Genomic DNA, 22,743 nt, shown 5'->3' with positions numbered 1-22,743 from the left:
ATAGCTTGTACAATCATCCCATATATTGAGACTCTCATTTTATAATCATACATTATAGGTTCAGTTGTGTAAATGTTGTGTAAATGTTCTCTACTGTATGTCGTGTCATTCACAGAACCACAGTGCTAATGTTTTTATGCAGGGGAAAGATGCTCCTCTCTCTGTGTCGCATTCTGCCACTGTGAAGGATTGACCTGGGCATGAAATTGTATTTACTGCAGCTTAGCTTACCCTCCAGCCAAAGACAGCTATTTTGACCTACGCAGGGGGCACACACACACATATGCACACACATGCATGCAAACACACACAAGCATGCATACACACACACACACACACACACACACACTCACAAAAGCATGCACATGCACGCAAACACACACACAAATACCAACACACATGCAAGCTTGCAAGAACATGTGCAAGCACACACACACACAAGTATCATACACACACATAATAATAATATTGATTTAGAATCCATGGGGAGTGTAATTAGCTAAAGTCACAGACATTTGTTCTTAATGACTTCTTCAGAGGGCGAATGGGAACTTTACAAGAGAAACACACACACACTTATCAATTGCAAATAGTTGTCCTTGGAAATAAGTACATGCCTAAATTAGACAGATTTATTCAGTCAGAGCCTAGTATGTTCTCTCGTTATCTCTCTTCCAGTCCCAAATGATAATTACAGCGCCATCAGAAGTTAATTCTTAATGGACACAATAACTACCAGGGCACAATGTGTTCCTGTCATATCACCTCACGGGCCTGACACTCATTCACATAATGATCTATTACTTCTTCCGCTGAAGGTGAGCTCAGCATCACAGAGAGAGAGAGAGGCATAGAGGAGGTGAGGGAGAACACATTGTTCACTTCAGCCTTCATCTGGCTTTAATGATAGATGCTCTGCACCTCAGTGGCCAGGTTTAAACGCTGCCTCAGAGTTTGCTGGGAACTTTGACAAGTGCACTCTGTGTGTGTAGGGAAGAATGTGTGTGTTAGAGCTAGAGTTTGGGGAAAATGTCAGGGATTTCGAAATGTATAAGTGATTTAGAAGTCTTTTTAAAAATATAATTCTGCACTGTCTGCAGACAGTGTGCGTGTTACAGAGAATAACAGTGTGTGTATGTAAATATGGCATGTCATTGAATGTTTGTTTGAGTGCTCACTGTAAAAACATATTTGTTCTTTCAACATATTATTTCCAGTCATAAAGTTGCATGGGCCTTTTCAAGCACTATCAACTTAAAATGTCAAGCTATCCAACTTACACCACATTTACTTTGACTAATACAAGACAGGTAAGGCAACTGCACCATTTGTCAGCATAACCTACTGCTTATAGTTGAATCAGTTTAGGTTTAAGCAGAGATAGCTAGCTTCCATATTTTCAATTAAGCTAACTGTCCAGTTAAGTAGACTATATATTGACTAAACAACCCTAACCATGATATAATAGAGCTTTCAGTAGGGAACATTATGCTCCCATCTGTCTCTTGATCATGCATTTATTTTTATTTTTTCAAATAATTGTCTTTTTCATTTCACCAACAGGCCACTTTAACCTCAACGACATTTTCAGTAACGGTTATTGCAACGTTTTACTTGTTACTTTATACATGTGGTTGTTTATCTACCTATGTTGTTGAATGCACTGACTGAAGTCAAATCAAATCCAAGTTTATTTGTCACGTGCGCTGAATACAACAGGTATTACAACAGGTACCTTACAGTGAAATGCTTACTTACAGGCTCTAACCAATATTGCAAAAAAGGTATTAGGTGAACAATAGGTAGGTAAAGAAATATAACAACAGTAAAAAGACAGGCTATATGCAGTAGCGAGGCTATAAAAGTAGCGAGGCTACATACAGACACCGGTTAATAAGGCTGATTGAGGTAGTATGTACATGTAGATATGGTTAAAGTGACTATGCATATATGATGAACAGAGAGTAGCAGTAGCGTAAAAGAGGGGTTGGCGGGTGGTGGGTGGGACACAATTCAGATAACCCGGTTAGCCAATGTGCGGGAGCACTGGTTGGTCGGCCCAATTGAGGTAGTATGTACATGAATGTATAGTTAAAGTGACTATGCATATATGATAAACAGAGAGTAGCAGCAGCGTAAAAAGAGGGGTTGGGGGGGCACACAATGCAAATAGTCCGGGTAGCCATTTGATTACCTGTTTAGGAGTCTTATGGCTTGGGGGTAAAAAACTGTTGAGAAGCCTTTTTTTGTACTAGACTTGGCACTCCGGTACCGCTTGCCATGCGGTAGCAGAGAGAACAGTCTATGACTGGGATGGCTGGGGTCTTTGACAATTTTTAGGGCCTTCCTCTGACACAGCCTGGATGGCAGGCAGCTTAGCCCCAGTGATGTACTGGGCCGTACGCACTACCCTCTGTAGTGCCTTGCGGTCAGAGGCCAAGCAATTGCTGTACCAGGCAGTGATGCAACCAGTCAGGATGCTCTCGATGTTGCAGCTGTAGAACCTTTTGAGGATCTCAGGACCCATGCCAAATCTTTTTAGTTTCCTGCGGGGGAATAGGCTTTGTCGTGTCCTCTTCACGACTGTCTTGGTGTGTTTGGACCATTCTAGTTTGTTGTTGATGTGGACACCAAGGAACTTGAAGCTCTCAACCTGCTCCACTACAGCCCCGTCGATGAGAATGGGGGCGTGCTCTGTCCTCCTTTTCATGTAGTCCACAATAATCTCCTTAGTTTTGGTTACATTGAGGGATAGGTTGTTATTCTGGCATCACCCGGCCAGGTCTCTGAATTCCTCCCTATAGGCTGTCTCGTCGTTGTCGGTGATCAGGCCTACCACTGTTGTGTCGTCTGTAAACATAATGATGGTGTTGGAGTCATGCCTGGCCATGCAGTCGTGGGTGAACAGGGAGTACAGGAGGGGACTGAGCATGCACCCCTGGGGGGCTCCAGCGTTGAGCATCAGCGTGGCAGATGTGTTGCTACCTACCCTCATCACCTAGGGGGCGACCCATCAGGAAGTCCAGGTTCCAGTTCCAGAGGTAGGTGTTTAGTCCCAGGATCCTTAGCTTAGTGATGAGCTTTGAGGGTACCATGGTGTTGAACGCTGAGCTGTAGTCAATGAATAGCATTCTCACATAAGTGTTCCTTTTGTCCAGGTGGGAAAGGGCAGTGTGGAGTGCAATAGAGATTGCATCATCTGTGGATCTGTTTGGGCGGTATGCAAATTAGGGTGGGTCTAGGGTTTCTGGGATGATGGTGTTGATGTGAGCCATGACCAACCTTTCAAAGCACTTCATGGCTACAGACGTGAGTGCTACGGATCTGTAGTCATTTAGGCAGGTTGCCTTTGTGTTCTTAGGCACAGGGACTATGATGGTCTGCTTGAAACATGTTGGTATTACAGACTTAATCAGGGACATGTTGAAAATGTCAGTGAAGACACCTGCCAGTTGGTCAGCACATGCCCAGAGCACACGTCCTGGTAATCCGTCACTCTGGATTAAAGAGTCTGCTAAATGACCAAAATGTCAATGTAAAAAATATACGGTTGCAAAGAATGCTGGGTATATTTCTAATGAGCGCTGCCCCCCCAAAAAACATTTTTTTTATTCAGCACAACTGTTATGTTATTTCAGTAGATTTCACTTCATGGTTGTGAATTTCTAAGTTGAGCAAACACGTAGTTTTTAGCTGATTCAATTTGATTTCATAGGTTAAGACAATTTGAGTGAGTTGACCAATTTAGTTGACTTAGATATATAAAACAAGTCATTTTGAGTGATTCTCAATATATTTTTTTTACAGTACTTGTGTGTGTGTGCGTGTGACTGCGTGTGTGTGTCCAGTGATGGTGGCAGCCATGATGTCTCCAGTGGTGAACACAACTATACTCTCGCTCTGCCCCATCAGACTCCTCTGTAGTTATTTTTAAGACACTGTTTAACCTTGTTTTACGCATGTGATGTCAGAATACACTTACTAGCTAGGTTTCCATCCAATTGGTGAAAGATTTTCATGGGAATATTCTAAAATCTGCATAAAAACAATATGCACATTTTTCCACCAGAGATATGTTTCCATCAAATTGACAGATAAATTCCCATGTACTGTATAACAAAATATTACTTAAATGGGTTTCCATCGCATTCTCATCTCTACTGATGGTTTAGTCCCCAAAAATGTTATATAGCGAATGTGCACACTCTGGTATTGGCACGTGCACTCTAGCCAACAGCTCGCAGATACAGTGCAGGTATAGCCTACATGATGAGATTATTTTTATTTGTCAAACGGCAGCCAAGCATCGATTATTATGTCACCAGAATAAGACCCTCATCGTCTTGCACTTTCACCACGCTGTGAAGTTCATTAGAACTGAATTTTTCTGTAGCCTAATAAACTGCAAGGTTTCCTGAGTCGTACTGGGAGGACTACACAACATGTCATTGCTTGACTTCAAGTTTGCTTCGATATGATGGTTGTTATATCAATATTTTAGCATAAAAGTATTCCATAGCCATTTCTCATATAATTAATTTTACAAACACAAAAAGATCCCACCTTGTCTAGCCTATTTTGTTTTGGAGATATTTAGAAAGTTTACTGACAAATGTGCGGTTTCGTGACATGTTTTATCCGACATGTACTTTCCTTGCATAAAAAGGTTGGATGAAAACATGGTTACTGTTCCAAAATGACTCAAATGACTGCCTCGCCTGGTTCACCAACTACTTCAACGACAGAGTTCAGTGTGTCAAATCGGAGGGCCTGTTGTCCGGACCTCTGGCAGCCTCTATAGGGGTGCCACAGGGCTCAAATCTCGGGCCGACTCTTTTCTCTGTATACATCAATGATGTCGCTCTTGCTGCTGGTGATTCTCTGATCCACCTCTACGCAGACGACACCATTCTGTATACTTCTGGCCCTTCTTTGGACACTGTGTTAATTAACCTCCAGACGAGCTTCAATGCCATACAACACTCCTTCCGTGGCCTCCAACTGCTCTTAAATGCAAGTAAAACTAAATGCCTGCTCTTCAACCGATCGCTGCCAGCACCTGCACACCTGTCTAGCATCACTACTCTGGACGGTTCTGGCTTAGAATATGTAGACAACTACAAATACCTAGGTGTCTGGTTAGACTGTAAACTCTCCTTCTAGACTCACATTAAGCATCTCCAATCCAAAATTAAATCTAGAATCGACTTCCTATTTTGCAACAAAGCATCCTTCACTCATGCTGCCAAACACACCCTCGTGAAACTGACTATCCTACCGATCCTTGACTTCGGCGATGTCATTTACAAAATAGCCTCCAATACTCTACTCAGCAAATTGGATGCGGTCTATCACAGTGCCATCCGTTTTATCACCAAAGCCCCATATACTACCCACCACTGTAACCTGTATGCTCTCGTTGGCTGGCCCTTGCTTCATACTCATCGCCAAACACACTGGCTCCAGGTCATCTATAAGTCTTTGCTAGGTAAAGCCCCGCCTTATCTCAGCTCACTGGTCACCATAGCAGCACCCACCCGTAGCACGCGCTCCAGCAAGTATATCTCACTGGTCACCCCCAAAGCCAATTCCTACTGCCTTTCCTTCCAGTTCTCTGCTGCCAATGACTGGAACGAACTGCAAAAATCACTGAAGCTGGAGGGTCATATCTCCCTCACTAACTTTAAGCATCAGCTGTCAGAGCAGCTTACAGATCATTGCACCTGTACATAGCCCATCTGCAAATAGCCCACCCAACTACCTCCTCCCCATATTGTAATTTTTTTTTGCTCCTTTGCACACCAGTATTTCTACTTGCACATTCATCTTCTGCACATCTATCACTCCAGTGTTTAATTGCTAAATTGTAATTATTTCGCCACTATGGTCTATTTATTGCCTTACCTCCCTAATCTTACTTAATTTGCACACACAGTACAGTATATAGACTTTTATATTGTGATATTGACTGTAAGTTTGTTTATTCCATGTGTAACTCTGTGTTTTTGTTTGTGTCGCACTACTTTGCTTTATCTTGACCAGGTCGCAGTTGTAAATGAAAGCTTGTTCTCAACTGGCCTACCTGGTTAAATAAAGGTGAAAAAAAATAATAATAATTGTGATTGTTAAGCCAAAGTGCAGTTAACCCATGCTGCCCTCAAACCAAGGCACGCTGCCCACTATTTATCTATGTTTCAACTTGTTTTTCAAATTTTCAAATAAAAGTTTTATTTTCAAACAACAGTCTGAAATGAGGTGCGTTCTGCTTCCTCATTAATTCACATAGAAGTAGCACATTTCACAGTGGCGGACAATTTACGTTTGAGGCATGCTATGCTATTGTAAGGTGAGGATTAGCTACATGAGCTGGACAAACTTCTCTCTTCAATGAGAGCCCAAGCACTCCCCCAGTGTTTCCCCAGGTCAAGTATGCAGACATTTGCGCATCTTCAGTCAGAACAGAACCTTCCCAAACTTTCCCCCTGGCACATTTTCCATCTGGGTCCCACTTTGCCTTCATTGTTGTTTTCCTTACTAATAATTACATTGTGCAGGTGTGCATTCCTATCAAAATAATTGCCTTATTACCTTATCATAATGCAGTTTCTGTATATTGTGGTATGTAATTTCTGCTGTACCACAACATATGTACATTGTGTTATTTTATTGTTGCTCTTTAAATATTTGTTCTTTTTCTATTTTCTTATTTTTTTCATTTTCATTTGTATTTATTTATTGTTTACTTCAGTTTATTTAGTAAATACTTTCTTAACACTTCTTTTTTCTTAAAACTGCATTGTTAGTTAAGGGCTTGTAAGTAAGCATTTCACTGTAAGGTCTACACCTGTTGTATTCGGCGCATGTGACAAATAAATGTATGGAGCATAATGCGTTCTGTGTGTATTCCTTTATAACCGCGGACATGAAAGGTACTAATTGCATAACCTCTATGGTGTTAAACTCAATTGTGCTTACATAGCTATATTCTTCTATACGTTTTGTAAAGCAATGCTAATGGTGTCAGAGAACTATTGGCTTGTGTTGTATGCTTTGAAGTTGCCCTGGCCTTAGCATGACCATTGCATTGGCCTGTGTATTTATTTGGCCTGTTTAGCATAGCTCTGCCCTGCCTCCTTGTGGAGCCCTTGTGGAGCTCTTCAGTTACTGTTTCTTATATCATTCATAATTGTCATGTTGTCAATGAGACATATTATTTTTTATAGCAGTGTAATTATGTCACTTCATTGTAATATTGTTTCATTACTTTATCCTGATCTTGTATTATAATTGCTAATAATTCCTGTTTATTGTGTACTTTCAGAAACCACACAAAGAGAATTTAACCTAATTTGACCTCATAACTGGAATTGGACATCTTTCTTGCTGAAGATTGAAGCCAGGTTTTGTATTCTAACAACATACTGTTTGGAGAGGGACTGGGGCGGATGAGGGAGTGGAGAGGAGGATGAGGTAGTGGGGCGGATGAGGGAGTGGAGAGGAGGATGAGGTAGTGGGGAGGATGAGGGAGTGGAGAGGAGGATGAGGTAGTGGGGAGGATGAGGGAGTGGAGAGGAGGATGAGGTAGTGGGGAGGATGAGGGAGTGGAGAGGAGGATGAGGTAGTGGGGAGGATGAGGGAGTGGAGAGGAGGATGAGGTAGTGGGGAGGATGAGGTAGTGGGGAGGATGAGGGAGTGGAGAGGAGGATGGGGTAGTGGGGAGGATGAGGGAGTGGAGAGGAGGATGAGGGACTGGGGCGGATGAGGGAGTGGAGAGGAGGATGAGTGAGTGGGGCGGATGAGGGAGTGGAGAGGAGGATGAGGTAGTGGGGAGGATGAGGGAGTGGAGAGGAGGATGAAGGACTGGGGCGGATGAGGGAGTGGAGAGGAGGATGAGTGAGTGGGGCGGATGAGGGAGTGGAGAGGAGGATGAGGTAGTGGGGAGGATGAGGGAGTGGAGAGGAGGATGAGGGAGTGGGGCGGATGAGGGAGTGGAGAGGAGGATGAGGTAGTGGGGAGGATGAGGGAGTGGAGAGGAGGATGAGGTAGTGGGGAGGATGAGGGAGTGGAGAGGAGGATGAGGTAGTGGGGAGGATGAGGGAGTGGAGAGGAGGATGAGGTAGTGGGGAGGATGAGGGAGTGGAGAGGAGGATGAGGTAGTGGGGAGGATGAGGGAGTGGAGAGGAGGATGAGGGAGTGGGGAGGTGGGTGAGGGAGTGGGGAGGATGAGGGAGTGGAGAGGAGGATGAGGTAGTGGGGAGGATGAGGGAGTGGAGAGGAGGATGAGGTAGTGGGGAGGATGAGGGAGTGGAGAGGAGGATGAGGTAGTGGGGAGGATGAGGGAGTGGAGAGGAGGATGAGGTAGTGGGGAGGATGAGGGAGTGGAGAGGAGGATGAGGGAGTGGGGAGGTGGGTGAGGGAGTGGGGAGGATGAGAGATTGGAGAGGAGGATGAGTGAGTGGGGAGGTGGGTGAGGGAGTGGAGAGGAGGATGAGGTAGTGGGGAGGTGGGTGAGATATTGTCAACATAATTGCATAATGGAACTGTATTTGATTTGTATGTGAACTGTATGTTACATTTTTTTTTTTACTTGTGCAGTAATGATTTCCCTTGTTAGCTGGCGGTGAACTATGTGGCCATTGAGGACAGCAGTGTTGATCAGATGGAAAAATATATTCTTATACCACTTGGTGGTTTTCTGAGTGCATGCCACAAAGCTGTTAAAATCATGTCCGCCTTATCCACTGCCCCCATTTTGCGATTATAGTCAAGCACCCGGTCTGGTTTGATCTTTCTCTCTCCCGTCAGGTGATCCACCTTCCCTGTGGCTTTCATTTCTCCTGTAGCTCCAAGGCATAATGATTGGTCTCTTCCACTATGTCTCCCACCAGCTCCTCTGTCAGAAAACACTTGAAGCACTCTGCCTCAGAGGGAAATGGCAAGGGGCTTTGCACTCCAGACTGGGACTCATCAAAACCAACAGCAAGGCCAGGAGGGGTGAAATGGCTGCTTTCCGTTCCAGCTACCGCAGACCCTCCGTACTTCACCCACTGTTGGTCTGCCTCCATCACCAACAGCATCTTCAGAGGGACCTGGGACTTTGTCGGTTGGCAAGGGGTTCTCACTTTCAGGGTTTTCAATGTCTACAAGGCTGGGGAGCAGCTCATCACTGTCACTGTCAGCATCTGATTCCTCACTTTCACACTCAGACTTTGAATTTCCTAAAATGTCCACATTGCTAATGCTACAGCTTAGGCCACTAGCTACATACATAAACAACAACACTGAATGGCTCCAGGGGCCTGTTGCACAAAAGTAGAATTAAGACATCCGGGATAAATGACTCAGCTGAGCTCAATGAAGCCAAAACATGTGCGTCCAGGCTTAATTGGTTGCACAAAGACCAAGCCAGGATGAGCAGACACGGATTCATTAAGCCAGGTGAAACCAATCCTGGATAGGTGCGCGCTCACGGCTCACTCAAATAGACCCCGCCACAGATCACAGATTAACTGATTTACCATGGCAACTAGAGCCGCGTACTTTTCCCCGTCGGAAGCACAAATCCTCATGGAGGCATACGAGGAGGTAAAAGATATAATTAAGAAGAAAGGCAACACCGCCACAGTGATAAAGCAAAGAGAAAAAGCGTGGCAAAGTATTGCAGACCGCCTGAATGCGCAAGTAGTGCACAATTACACACTCACCGCTCCGCTGAAACATCACAATTACAATTCAAATATTTAATTCACATCTCCAAAAATGCAGTTGTACTGTAATTATGAAACGGTTAAATTTTTAATTGAAATGCACTGCAGATATGAGTGAAATTGTGTAAAGTAACTCCATCACACTGTATAAAGCTATGATAAATTTTTTGATATTTTTACTGAAAACAAGACAAAAATACCAAGTAATTTTTTGCAGTGTGACTCCATTAAATGTGTGTGTGTGTGTGTGTGTGTGTGTGTAGATTAAACATGAACGGGCCAAAACGGACATGGCAGCAGGTCAAAATCAAATACAAGAACATTCTGCAGAATGGTATGGTCCCTGACTAATATTTAACAAAGCACAAGCATATATTGTACCCAGAAGGTGCCTGCTCACACATTGTCTGTACTGTTTTAGCAGTGAAAAAGAATACCCACAGACAAGGCACGGGTGGTGGGTCACCAAAGGCTGACCTTACCCCAGCAGAGGACATGGCCTTGGAGCTAAATAAAGGCAGGCCCGTCTTAGAGGGGATCCCTGGGGGGAAAGAGACGAGCATAGGTTCCTCCCAAGATGCCACCCGCTTCATTCAAGGTATGTCCTTCCATCTCTACATGGGATACAACCACATTCATATTGAATCAATTTGGACTGTCTGACTTTGGTTTACCTATTGCCTTGCAGTGTCTGGCAGCACTGTGTTCCTGTTAGAGCCACCAGCACAAGCACCAGACGATGCTGATCCAGTGAGTACTCCATCAAAGGCATACTGTAGGCCTGGCATGTCTTGTCTACTAGCTTCAATATGAATCCGATTAAATGTGATAGAGTGAAGGCCCCAGTGCAGCAGCAACAGCACATGATGGAGACGATGATGAGGAGGAGACCATCTCTCTGGATTCCAGAAGGCATGAGGTATCATGTTAAGACTGTGAAAGTACTATTTACTCTACAATGGTGAGGAGTCCTCATCAAAATCAAAAAATCTAATTTCTTTTACAGGACCCAGATGCTATACAGTGGGAAAACCAGCCTGGCAACATAGTGCGTATTAATAAAAGGACACCACATCCTGCCAAATTCCAGCTGCGCTAATTGTATTGTGTTCACAGAGCTCACAAGCTATCAGAAAGTTGTATGGCAACCACCTCCGGCGCCAAATAGAACTGGCAGACATAGACATTCAGTACAAGAAGAAAAAGATGGAAAATCTTGCACTGGAGTCCGAAATAAAAAAGAGGACAATTAGGAAACTGGACCTTGAAATAAAAAAACTTGAGAGGGAGGTGAGATATGCCTTCAATGTACACTGTATGCTAACTGTAACACAAATGTATTAATCATTATTTTTCTTTCCTCCCCCAGCTCCAAGAAGATGACACAGCTCAAAATAAAAATTAGGTATATTCTCGTAAAGTCAAGTGAGCCATGACATATGAGCTCTTATTGTGAGCACACAGGACGGTGGCATCTTTCTAAGGTTTTTTTTATTTTCCCAGCAATCAGTACAACCAAGTCATCGTTATAAGGCATCGCCCTCTTTTGCCCACCCCCCCAGCACCAGGTGTGGCCACTAGCCTATATGAAGGCCCAAAATTGTGTGTTCCTTTCTGCTCTGACAATGGCATGCCCATTCGTGCGAGATGTGGTGGATGAAGAAGCACTTGTGCTGAGGAGAGCCTTCAGGCGAGAAAGGGTCTTCAGGGACCGGTTGGACCCACTGGCCTTCCCTGATGACCATCTATATCAGGGGTGTCAAACTCAAATACCCAGTGGGCCAAAATGTAAAACCTGAACAAAGTCGCGGGCCAACATTGAACAAATGAACCTTTTAATATGGACCCAAACAAGTTTTGCTTTAACATTGAATATGGAACAAGCATCGCTTATTACCATACAATATATAATTTAATAGTGGAGACATGCAAAATCGAATTTCAAATGAAAAAACACATCAATGGCATTCATTTATTAAATAAATAAAATTTAAATAAAAATTGTATGCCTCTTTTCTATTTGCAGCCTTCTGATTTAAATACCAAAATAAACTTTTTCCACTGGCTAATAATTTTACAAATAAAATGATAATAAATCAATCAACCATTCAAGCCCATGCCTTGTAGCAAGAAAAAGTGCACAAAGAAAACATTAATTACTGCACACTGATCTAATCTGATGTGCCCAAGCCAGATACCTGGCATCTCTTCTTGGATGCTAGTTCATCAATGTCTGGGCTCAGGCTCTGAGCTGAAGAAATCCTCAGTATCGAGCGAAGGTGTTCATCAGTCAGACGTCTCCTGTGAGTTGTTTTGGTCATCTTCATCGAGGAGAAAAGTTGCTCGCATAGATAAGTGCTGCCGAACATGGAGAGCATCTGAGCAGCTTGGGTGCGGAGCTGAGGCATTGTGTCAGGGATGAACCGTGGAAACTGTGCGGCGCCCACAGCATCATACTTTGACTTCAGCGTGTCGTTGCACTGGAGTTCAATCAGCTCCATTTGGATGTTGGTTGGTGCATTTTCCACATCAACTGCGAAGGGATTACTAAGCAGTTCAAACCTACATTTCTGGACATCGAAGTCGGCAAATCGCCGGCTAAACTCAGCGGCGAGAACACTGAGTTTTTCAGCAAACTGTGCGCATGGGAACACGGCGGTAGAGATCTGCGCTTTTATGGTTTGGCAGCAGGGAAAATGGCAATGGTTTCCTTGCAGCATCTGATTCTCCCACAGGCACAGTTTAGTTTTAAAGGCCCTCACTGCAGCGTACATGTCTGTGATGATGCGCCCCCGCCCCTGAAGCTGCAGGTTCAGCGCATCGAGATGGCTCGAGATGTCACAGAGAAAGATATTCTGCCTCCCACTTGTCCAGAAAGCTCCTGTTTTCTGCCTTTCTTTTCGCCATTTTTGGGAAGGGATAGCGCGCTGACAGTTGTAGCGTCTATGTTGCTATGACTACTGTCACAGAGGAGAGGGCGTTTCTGGGTCCTGTCCTGATTGGCGCGCGAAAACAACAGCAGAGCATTATGGGATTCGTAGTATTAGCGGTGAATGCGCTGTATAATACCGGCGGGCCAGCTCTAGTAGTAATTTGGTATTGTCTCGCGGGCCAAATATAATTACCCCGCGGGCCAAATCTGGCCCGCGGGCCAGAGTTTGACACCCATGATCTATATGAAAGATACAGGTTTTCTGCAGATGGCATCAGGTATCTATGCAGACTACTGGGTCCCAGGATTAAGCACCGCACTGCACGGAGCCATGCACTGAGTGTGGAGCAAATGGTTTGTGTGGCCTTGCGCTTTTTTGCTAGTGGAGCCTTCCTGTACTCAGTGGGGGATGCAGAACAGCTGAACAAGGCCACAATTTGCCGCACAATAAGGAGTGTGTGTCTGGCTATCAAAGCATTAGCAGATGTCTTCATCTCCTTCCCTGGCCACAGAAGACTCTGTGACATCAAAGAGGAGTTCTATAGGATTGCAGGTAAGAGGATCTACAAATTACAGGACAACTGTTAACACATAGTAGGATACTCATTACTTTGTGTGACAGGTTTCCCCAATGTCATTGGTGCAGTGGACTGCACACACATAAGGATAAAAGCCCCCTCAGGTGCCCATGAGGCCGATTTTGTGAATAGGAAATCCTTTCACAGCATTAATGTTCAGGTGAACATAACTTTTTGATATTGTCCATTGACGAACACTCTGCATTGCCAGTGATGTGCATTGATTGGTGTAATATTCCTCATCTTATGATTTCAGATGGTCTGCAATGCTGACTGTGTGATCAGCAATGTTGTGGCAAAATGGCCTGGCTCAGTCCATGACTCCAGAATCTTTCGGGCCTCTGAAATCTATCAGTGCCTATCACAAGGTAAGCCACACAACCCCTATTTATAACCATCATGGCTGTGTCAAGAATATCACTGTGTTTATGAGGTAGTAATGATGAGATTTTGTGTTGACAGGTGAATTCTCTGGTGTGTTGCTGGGAGACAGGGGGTATGGCTGCCAGCCTTTTCTCCTGACACCTTTCACAGACCCCCAGGAAGCACAGCAGGCCTACAACCATGCCCATGCCAGGACCAGGGCCAGAGTTGAAATGACCTTTGGCCTCCTGAAGGCACGCTTTCACTGCCTTCACAAATTAAGGGTCAGCCCTGTTAGGGCATGTGATATTACTGTGACTTGTGCTGTCCTCCACAATGTGGCCTGCCTGAGGAAGGAGAGGGCCCCCAGAGTGCCACCAGCCATGGACTGGGACAATCCGGCAATCTTCCCTGATGACGACAGTGGTCGGCTGCTGAGGGACCAATATGTGTTGAATTATTTTAGTTAGTATGTGTGCTTTCAATTTTGGTTAAATATGTCCTGCGGTGGCAGAGGAATTTGGGTTTTTTTGGGTTCGTTTTTTGACGAATTTGGCCTCTTATGATGTTTGTGCGGTATACTGTGTGTAATACAAGGCTGCAGGGAGGCTACTGCATCCATTCATTTGTCTGTTCAGTTGATGTGTATGGATTTGTCCTGCATTTATTTTAGTGTGCAGACATGCAGGGTGTGTTATATACAGACCTTTGAATGTGTATGTATCATTTTGTATAATATGCTTGGATTCTGTGCTTTCCATCTTGTAGAGTCACTGTGACTTCAGTTTCGAAAGGAGCTGATGGTTTACCTGCTTTGTTTTGTCCTTATTCAATAAAGGAACATAATGTTACACATTGTGTTTTTATATTCATATGGAATGTGTATTTGTTTATATGACAGAGTACTAGGGCCACACTGAAGAAAAAGGATAAAGTCATAAATTTATGAGGCTGGTTCTTTCTGCAGAAAAGCTACATATTGTTTTTACAGTTTTGATACTTATGACAATGTGATACTTAATATTCTGGCACATCAGCATGTCTTTGTTTATGAAACCATACTGAAGTACAATTTCACGAAATGCCCCACATCTGTCATTTTAACAACTGTCCTCCTTTAAAACAACTGGTTACAATATTATGACTTGTGTTTTTTTCCCCTCTGTGGCCCTAATATTCTATCATTTTATATATAGCCTTATAGTCTATGGGAAACTGTAAATTATCTAATGATAGCAACATCATCTAAAAATCATTTTTTATCCAAAATCATTGAAATTAATGATCACAAACGTTTAAATAATAACAGTGGGTCTAGTTATATGTGATAACAATGTATAGTGAGCAGTGAAATAACTATTGGTTTCCATTTGTGGTGACTGCTGACTGACATTAGGGATGAGATTAAATAGATCCTGGAATTTAGCCTGGTCTGGAGCAGGCTAGCTCCACAGAATAAATCTCCATGGTAATTTATACCATAACATATCCTCCTGCCCCCTATCCATCTTTAGTGCAACCGGATTACGGATCAATTGAGCCAGGATCACCAAGATATCCTGGCTTAATCCCTTATCCTAGTTTTGTGCAACAGGCCCCAGGTGAGTGTCAGGGGTGATGTGATTGGGTGCCTGTGTGGTGATACTGATGATTTGTCCCCACAGATGGTTTGTTTACATAGCAGGTTAGAACAATTAACGTGGCAGGTTAGGTGAATTAACGTGGTAGGTTAGGAGAACTAACACAGCAGGTTAGGCTAATTAACATAGGAGGTTAAGAGAATAAAGTTAAGGTTAGGAAAAGGGTAGATGTTATAGCAAACGAGGTGAAGGCATGGTTCACTCATCTTTGAGTAAACTAACAGAAGTGAATGATGGAAAGTAAATGATGGTAGACGACACACCCCCTTTGAATTCAACAGACCCAACTCATCTTGTCACCCCGTCTTTGGTTGACGCGGATAAACAAACATGGCGGCGGCACAAACTCTACCCACCGTCGGATTACTTTTGACATTTAGAAAGAGTTTTACTAAATAATTTAGTTCACTGGTGAGCTCACCCCTCATGTGTTAAATTGTAAATAGTAATTGCTATTAGCTAATTCATATTATGGTTTCTGTCAGCCGAGAGTTAACTAAATATGACTGCTTGTGTTAGCTCACTCATTCCTCAGTTAGTGCTAGGACTAATGTAGTCTACATTTTTAGATTTGGATGAGAATTGTTTTATGCGGTTGCTACTTCTGTGAATGTCTGAACATCTGCATCCAAACATGAACTGCTCACATTCAGGACATAACGTTGTAAAGACTGTGTTTGTGCTAAATGTTTCTGTGACAAAACAGTGTAGACAGCTCGAACGCTGTCTGTTGCGTCAATCGTAACTAGAAGTGTTCTAATCACACAGGTTTAAGCTTCCACTGCAGGGACCACTGTAGAACGATCACACACACGTGTGCTCGTACGTGTCAAAGGGTTCATGAATTAAACGTTGACATTCTCCCACACAACATCCTACTTCTACAGAAATTGCAACTGCTTTTTAGACATACATACATACATACACACACATACACTACAGTACACTACACATGTACAAAGTACTCGTATCCACACATCTAACCTGTCTCTTTCTGTCTCCCACACGCACATGCACTCACGTGCACAATCAATCACTCATGCACGCACACACACCCAAACACACGTACACACACAGTGACAAATTGGCTGCTGAGATGTGATGTTAGGCTACAGAGGGCATTGTGATGATGATGATGATGATGGTGGTGTTTCAGTGAGTGAGCACCTTTAATTTACCCAGCTGAGACAGACAATGATAATAATGATGACTGACTGTCAGTCTTATTTACAGAGCACCTTAACCAAACCCAAGGACACCTGTCACAATAGAATGAACAATGTAAACACAACACACAATATCAACAAAAGGTTTGTGAAATGTGTTGTTTTAGGTAGTAGCAGGACAAGCATATTTAGTCATTTAACTGACAACCACATATCACAGTCATAGTAAATACATTTTTCCTCAATAAAGTAGCTAAGAGTGAAACCTTAGCAGAGGTCAAATAAACGCTGAAAAATAATAATAATATTAATAATAATAATAAAAGATAAAACCACAACACACCAGAACGGATTAAGAGGCTAAGATAAGACAGAGATGAACAAAGAGAAACAAAGAAGCGTTTTTTGTTTATTTTTGATTTAAAAGAGGTTGTTTCTATAGTCCTAATATCTTGGTGGCATAACATTGAACGACCTGCCACCAAAGGACAGCAGCATGTTTATGACAGCGAATCAGGAGGTATGTGTTTGATAAGCGGAGCGATGCAAGGTTACAGACAGGGCTGTTTAGACAGGGCACTATGTGGATTGGGTTACCCTCTTCCTTAAATCATCCTTCTTGGCATTTCATTTTCTCTGTCACTCCCTCTCTGTTGCCTACTCTCCATCCCCATAGAGGTGGCGGAGTCTCAGAAAAATGAATCAAATAAAAAAAAGTCTGAAAACATGTGTACTGCCCTTCACTATTCACAGGCCAAGCAGACAATCACATCTGAATAAGATTGAGAGTTAGGGATGGGATAGTGTGGGATGGGGAGTAGGAGATGGTAAACTCACAGATTGGGGGAGTAAGGCAATGAGAGATGAAGGGGAAAAGAAAGAGAGAGGATAATAGCATTGGGACAGAGGGAGTAGAACGAGGGGAGGACAGAAAGGGGGGGAGGGTGGGGGGGTAGATGAAATGGAATGAGAGGGATCTGTGTTGGTGGGGGAGGGGGACAGACTGCGTATTTTGAGGTGAGCCCAAGGTGACCACGGGAGGTACAGCCGCATGTTAACCTGCTGCTTAATGGACAGACGATTTACCATCTGCTGGTAGCTATAGCCATCAGTGGAGGCTGCTGAGGGGAGGACGACTCATAATAATGGCTGGAATGGAATCAATGGAATGGTATCAACCACAACAAACACGTGGTTTCCATGTGGTTGATACTATTCCACGACTCCATTTCAGCCATTATTATAAGCAGTCCTCCCCTCAGCAGCCTCCACTGATAGCCATGCAGCTGAGCTCACAGACAGCTAAAGAGAGAGAGATAATGTTGTCCAAGTCAATCACTGCATCATGCTGGTATAGCCATGTAGCTCAGAAACAGCTAGAAAGAAAGAGAGAGAGAGAGAGAGAGAGAGAGAGAGAGAGAGAGAGAGAGAGAGAGAGAGAGAGAGAGAGAGAGAGAGAGAGAGAGAGAGAGAGAGAGAGAGAGAGAGAGAGAGAGAGAGAGAGAGAGAGAGAGAGAGAGAGAGAGAGAGAGAGAGAGAATGAGAGAATGCTGTCCTTCATAATTGTCCAGTTACATACAGTACAGTAAAATGTGCTATATTTCAACATCTGGTCATGTTGAGTCGAAACTGAAATTCTGTTTGTTTTGTGTGTATCAGTCCTTGCGTAAATGTGGTGTTTCCTGTGTATGTCCAACTTTCTCATTGTGTCATCATGGGTCAGTGTCAGTGTTGACCAGTCCAGCAGTGACTGCAGTGTGTTGTGTTGTCAGGGTGTAGTGCTCTGCTCCTGATTGGGCTTAGCCCAGGTCACAGCTACTGAGTCGAGGTGACAGGAACACATGAGTCACGCGTTACAGAGGAAAGGAGTAGGTCAACCCAAAACCATCCCGGTCAGTCGTGTGTGTGTGTGTGTGTGTGTGTGTGTGTGTGTGTGTGTGTGTGTGTGTGTGTGTGTGTGTGTGTGTGTGTGTGTGTGTGTGTGTGTGTGTGTGTGTGTGTGTGTGTGTGTGTGTGTGTGTGTGTGTGTGTGTGTGTGTGTGTGTGTGTGTGTGTGTGTGTGTGTGTGTGTGTGTGTGTGTGTGTGAAGTCTTTCATGTAACAAACTGCTTCTCTTATGTGGTACATCGGTAACATTAGCAGCATACATACATCCTGTTGGGTTATTTTCATATAGTGTCTTATTGAAGTGCTGCTAGCTTTACTGTGCCTCTGTGTCTCAGGCCTCAGTTCCTCAGTGGAAGAGATTGTACAGAGTGAATGGAGCGGCTAGCTTTGTCTAATATTACGTTCTGTTTACATCGGACATACAGACCCAGGCAGAGAACACAATATGAAACCGCTCATAGAAGGAGAGTGGTGTGGAATATAAAGGGCTGTACAACGCCCAGCCTGACAATACCATAGAGTCCCGTCTGTTGGTCTGTTTTATTTGTCCATCTTTTACTGAAGATACACACCTGCCTGGGAACCATCAGACAACATAAGACTTTAATGACCTATGGAAACCTGATCATGACATGTACACAGGTGGACAGGCCAGCTCGCAAATATGCAATTGTATGGACATGCAATCAAACACACACACACACACACACACACACACACACACACACACACACACACACACACACACACACACACACACACACACACACACACACACACACACACACACACACACACACACACACACACACACACACACACACACACACACACACACACACACACACACACACACACACACACACACACGCACACACACACACACACACACAGCCAATAAAAACATGACGTACAACAGACAGGTGCTACCTAGCCTTTAACAATGGGATGCGGACAAGTCATCAAAACCATTATTGAAATCTAAATCCTCACACAAATAAACCATATAGTACTGCCATATACGTTCACAACAACATGTCTGTAACACCAACTTTTGAAATAGACTCAACCATTTAATTACAGGGCGAAGTATGCTATGGAGAAAAGAGCTGGTTTTACCATATAAATATAATTACTACCACTACTTTCTAGACCGGCAGCCATATTGAGTGTACCCATAAGAGTAAACCAGCAAGTTCAGCGTTCAATGTCTCGTTTACATTCCAGTTATTCTATGTCTATGGGTTTAACCTTTTTTCTGTGGGGGGGGGGGGGGGGGGTTGTGCCTGTGCAACACACGATAGCCAGGCAGGATCAGAGTCAGGTAGTCTAGGGTCACTGGATTAAGACGAAGGGTATTTCCAGGCCTATTTAAAGCCTACAGTAGGAGTAGTGCTTTAGATTCAAATATCTGGTTTGTGTGACTGTGAATAAGGTATTAGTACAGTAGTAGTAAATAGTGCATTGGTAGCGCAATGCAGTTTACAGCAATTAAATCCTGGCAAACTATAGTATACTCTAGTCTATTTTATCTGCCTTCTGGTTAAAAGTGAAGCCTAGAATAAGAATGAGAGATTGTCTGATTCTGTTGTCGGAGTTGTAAGATGTCAGAGTGTTCTTAATCTTTCTTTTAAAAAATGTCTTTAAAGGTGCAATATGCAGAAATTGCTCCACCATTTCCTGGTTGCTAAATTTGGAATAGTTTGCCTAATTTCAGTTTATGTGACAAAACAAGCTATGTATAGTGTAGAGAAGCATTGTACCATCTAAACCGCTGTGAAAAATATTTTCAATAAACAAACATTTTGTATTTTTAGCTGTTTGAAGCTGATGTACAATGATGCAAAAACTAAACTTAAGAACGGGAAGCATGGGAATAGCGCACATAGAACAGATCTGCCGCTTCTTAGACTTGCTTTCAATTAGAATGACAGATCTATAACTCACATTTCTGAATTTGGTCATGTTGCCCAAAAAGTTACATATTGCAGCTTTAAACATTTTAAGGCATCCCTGGCAGTTTGACCTTATCTGACCTGAAAGCATCTGTCAGCCTGATGGTTTCTTTGTGACAGTTAACAGAGCACTGGCCTGGACCAGACACATGTGAGTCTGTCAAATACATCTTAAATGTCATTACGTTTTATCCATCTCTGCATTGCCTATATTTAAAGGTCATGATGTTGTTTATGGACCACTTTTACCATTGGACGGCTGGAGTGTGTGTAGTGAGTTTGACACACACACATTAGTTTCGTATTCTATACAGTGACGGAGGCCATCATATTTTTTTATCAAGCTCAGCACATCCCAACGTCAGACCAGGAGAAATAGTGGCCTATCTCTAAATAAATAAAGACCTCAAACTCTCCAGTCTAAAATATTCATAATGAAAATCGAGCAAGGGTTACTAAACTACATTTACCACTCCCCCTGCACCAGAAGAGATGAGCTAGCATTATGATCCAGTGCTGAAGACATGTTAGGATGTTCCCACTCAACAGTGGTGAGCGATGGAGGTAACTTAGAAGACAGAAAGACAAAGAGAGAGAAAGAATCGAATGAAATGCACAGATTTTTCCTTTCTTAGCTAGAAGGAGAGGTGGGAGGCTGATGGTGGATGGAGAGACAGAGAGGAGGGGGGAAGCTGTGGTTGATGGACAGAATAGACACAGATAGAGGACAGTGCTGATGTAGCACATAAGAGTTGAAGAAACAGAGGAGGTGCTGACTGACAGACATTCAGTGGGAGGACACTGTGTGGGCCTGTACAGTGACAGAGAACCACTGTTCACTAAGCATACCACACACACACACACACACACACAGAGAGAGAGAGACAGAATAGAGAAAAAGAAAGGGAGAGCATGGCGAATGGAGGAAGAGAGAAAAGAAGATGATAAATCACGTGAGAGATGACGAATGTACATGTAACATGTAACCTACATTTGTAGGGTCAAACTGATAGCTGACAGTGGTGGAAGAAAGTACCCAATTGCCATACTTCAGCAAAAATAAAAATGGCTCAAGTAAAAGTGAAAGTCACCCAGTAAAATACTACTTGAGTAAAAATCTAAAAGTATTTGGTTGTAAATATACTTAATTAAGTATCAGAAGTAAATGGAATAGCTAAAATATATTTAAGTATCAAAGGTAAATAAATCATTTCAAATTCCTTTTAAGCAAACCAGATGGCCACATTTTCTAGTTTGTATTTATTTACGTATAGCCAGTGGCACGCGCCAACTCTCAGACATAATTTACAAACTGTAATGGCAGCCTTGGGAGTGTAGCAGGGATCGGACCAAGACGCAGCGTAGTTCGTGTTCAACATGTTTAATAAAAAGACGATAAACGTGAACACTATACAATACAAAATAACAAACGTGGCAAAACCAAAACAGTCCTATCTGGTGCAGAGAACACAAAGACAGAAGACAACCACCCACAAACCCCAACACAAAACAAGCTACCTAAATGTGGTTCCCAATCAGAGACAATGACTAACACCTGCCTCTGATTGAGAACCATATCAGGCCATACATAGAAACGGACAAACTAGACACACAACATAGAATGCCCACCCAGCTCACGTCCTGACCAACACTAAAACAAGGAAAACACAAAAGAACTATGGTCAGAACGTGACACAAACTAAGCATGTGTTTAGTGAGTCCGCCAGATCCGAGGTAGTAGGGATGACCAGGGATGTTCTCTTGATAAGTGTGTGTGAATTAGACTATTTTCCTGTCCTGCTATACATTCAAAATGTAACAAGTACTTTTGGGTGTCAGGGAAAATGTATGGAGTAAAAAGTACATTATTTTCTTTAGGAATGTAGTGAAGTAAAAGTAAAAGTTGTCAAGAATATTAATAGTAAATTACAGATACCCCCAAAAACTACTTAAGTAGTACTTTAAATTATTTTTACTTAAGTACTTTACAGCACTGAGAGCTGACATGTTGATTTGAGGTTATCATCTTCTTCATTTGGTGAGGACATATACACTGACAGTCAGGCATCACAACCACTATCTTTCTTTCTTTCTTTCTTTCTTTCTTTCTTTCTTTCTTTCTTTCTTTCTTTCTTTCTTTCTTTCTTTCTTTCTTTCTTTCTTTCTTTCTTTCTTTCTTTCTTTCTCTCACTCTCTCTTGCTCTCGCTCTTTCTCTCTCTCACCCCCTCTCTCTTTTCTTCTCTCTCTCTCTCTCTCTTGCTGTCTCTCTCTCTCTCCCTCACTCTGTCACTCTCGCTCTCGCTCTCTCTCTCTCTCCCACTCTCTCTAGATTTTCTTCTCTCATTTTCAACATAATTTCTGTAACCACGGACGACTATTTCAGAGTGCTGGCTTTTGGTCTCTCCTTACAGTGGGAAATTATACAGACATATATCATTCACCCTACATACCATATACCATACCATGTCATTTAGATCATATGTCAGACGATATGTCTTTATCTTTCTGACGTGG

At 43.0% G+C, this 22,743-nt stretch overlaps 2 protein-coding genes across 6 annotated transcripts in view; one reads left to right on the top strand and one right to left on the bottom strand.

Annotated features, from left to right (window-relative positions):
- Positions 1-22,743, bottom strand: part of LOC139559764 (zinc finger protein 385A-like) — a 102,483-nt gene that overhangs the window by 65,294 nt on the left and 14,446 nt on the right. The gene's annotated exons all lie outside the window — the stretch shown is intronic.
- On the top strand, positions 9,296-14,452 carry LOC139559743 (putative nuclease HARBI1). 3 transcript variants are annotated; one of them, XM_071376063.1, is made up of 8 exons: positions 9,296-10,305; positions 10,396-10,626; positions 10,714-10,755; positions 10,824-10,997; positions 11,077-13,192; positions 13,262-13,377; positions 13,474-13,585; positions 13,680-14,452. In XM_071376063.1, the coding sequence occupies exons 5-8, from the start codon at positions 12,991-12,993 to the stop codon at positions 14,048-14,050; spliced, it is 801 nt and encodes a 266-aa protein (XP_071232164.1). In that variant the 5' UTR covers positions 9,296-10,305; positions 10,396-10,626; positions 10,714-10,755; positions 10,824-10,997; positions 11,077-12,990; the 3' UTR covers positions 14,051-14,452. The 3 variants fall into 3 exon arrangements, with proteins under 3 accessions (XP_071232164.1, XP_071232145.1, XP_071232155.1); XM_071376044.1 differs by having other exon boundaries at positions 9,296-10,041; positions 10,129-10,305; positions 10,396-10,997; XM_071376054.1 differs by having other exon boundaries at positions 10,396-10,997; positions 11,077-11,112; positions 11,211-13,192.

This window comes from Salvelinus alpinus, chromosome 2 (assembly GCF_045679555.1).
Source record: "Salvelinus alpinus chromosome 2, SLU_Salpinus.1, whole genome shotgun sequence".
NCBI lineage: Eukaryota > Metazoa > Chordata > Actinopteri > Salmoniformes > Salmonidae > Salvelinus > Salvelinus alpinus.
This window is presented reverse-complemented; position numbering and strand designations above follow the sequence as displayed.

Coding starts and splice junctions, on each gene's coding strand:
- LOC139559743 (XM_071376044.1), top strand. CDS start 12,991: ATGGTTTGTGTGGCCTTGCGCTTTTTTGCTAGTGGAGCCTTCCTGTAC. Junction 13,193..13,261: donor GGAGTTCTATAGGATTGCAG/GTAAGAGGATCT, acceptor TTTGTGTGACAG/GTTTCCCCAATGTCATTGGT. Junction 13,378..13,473: donor TTCACAGCATTAATGTTCAG/GTGAACATAACT, acceptor TTATGATTTCAG/ATGGTCTGCAATGCTGACTG.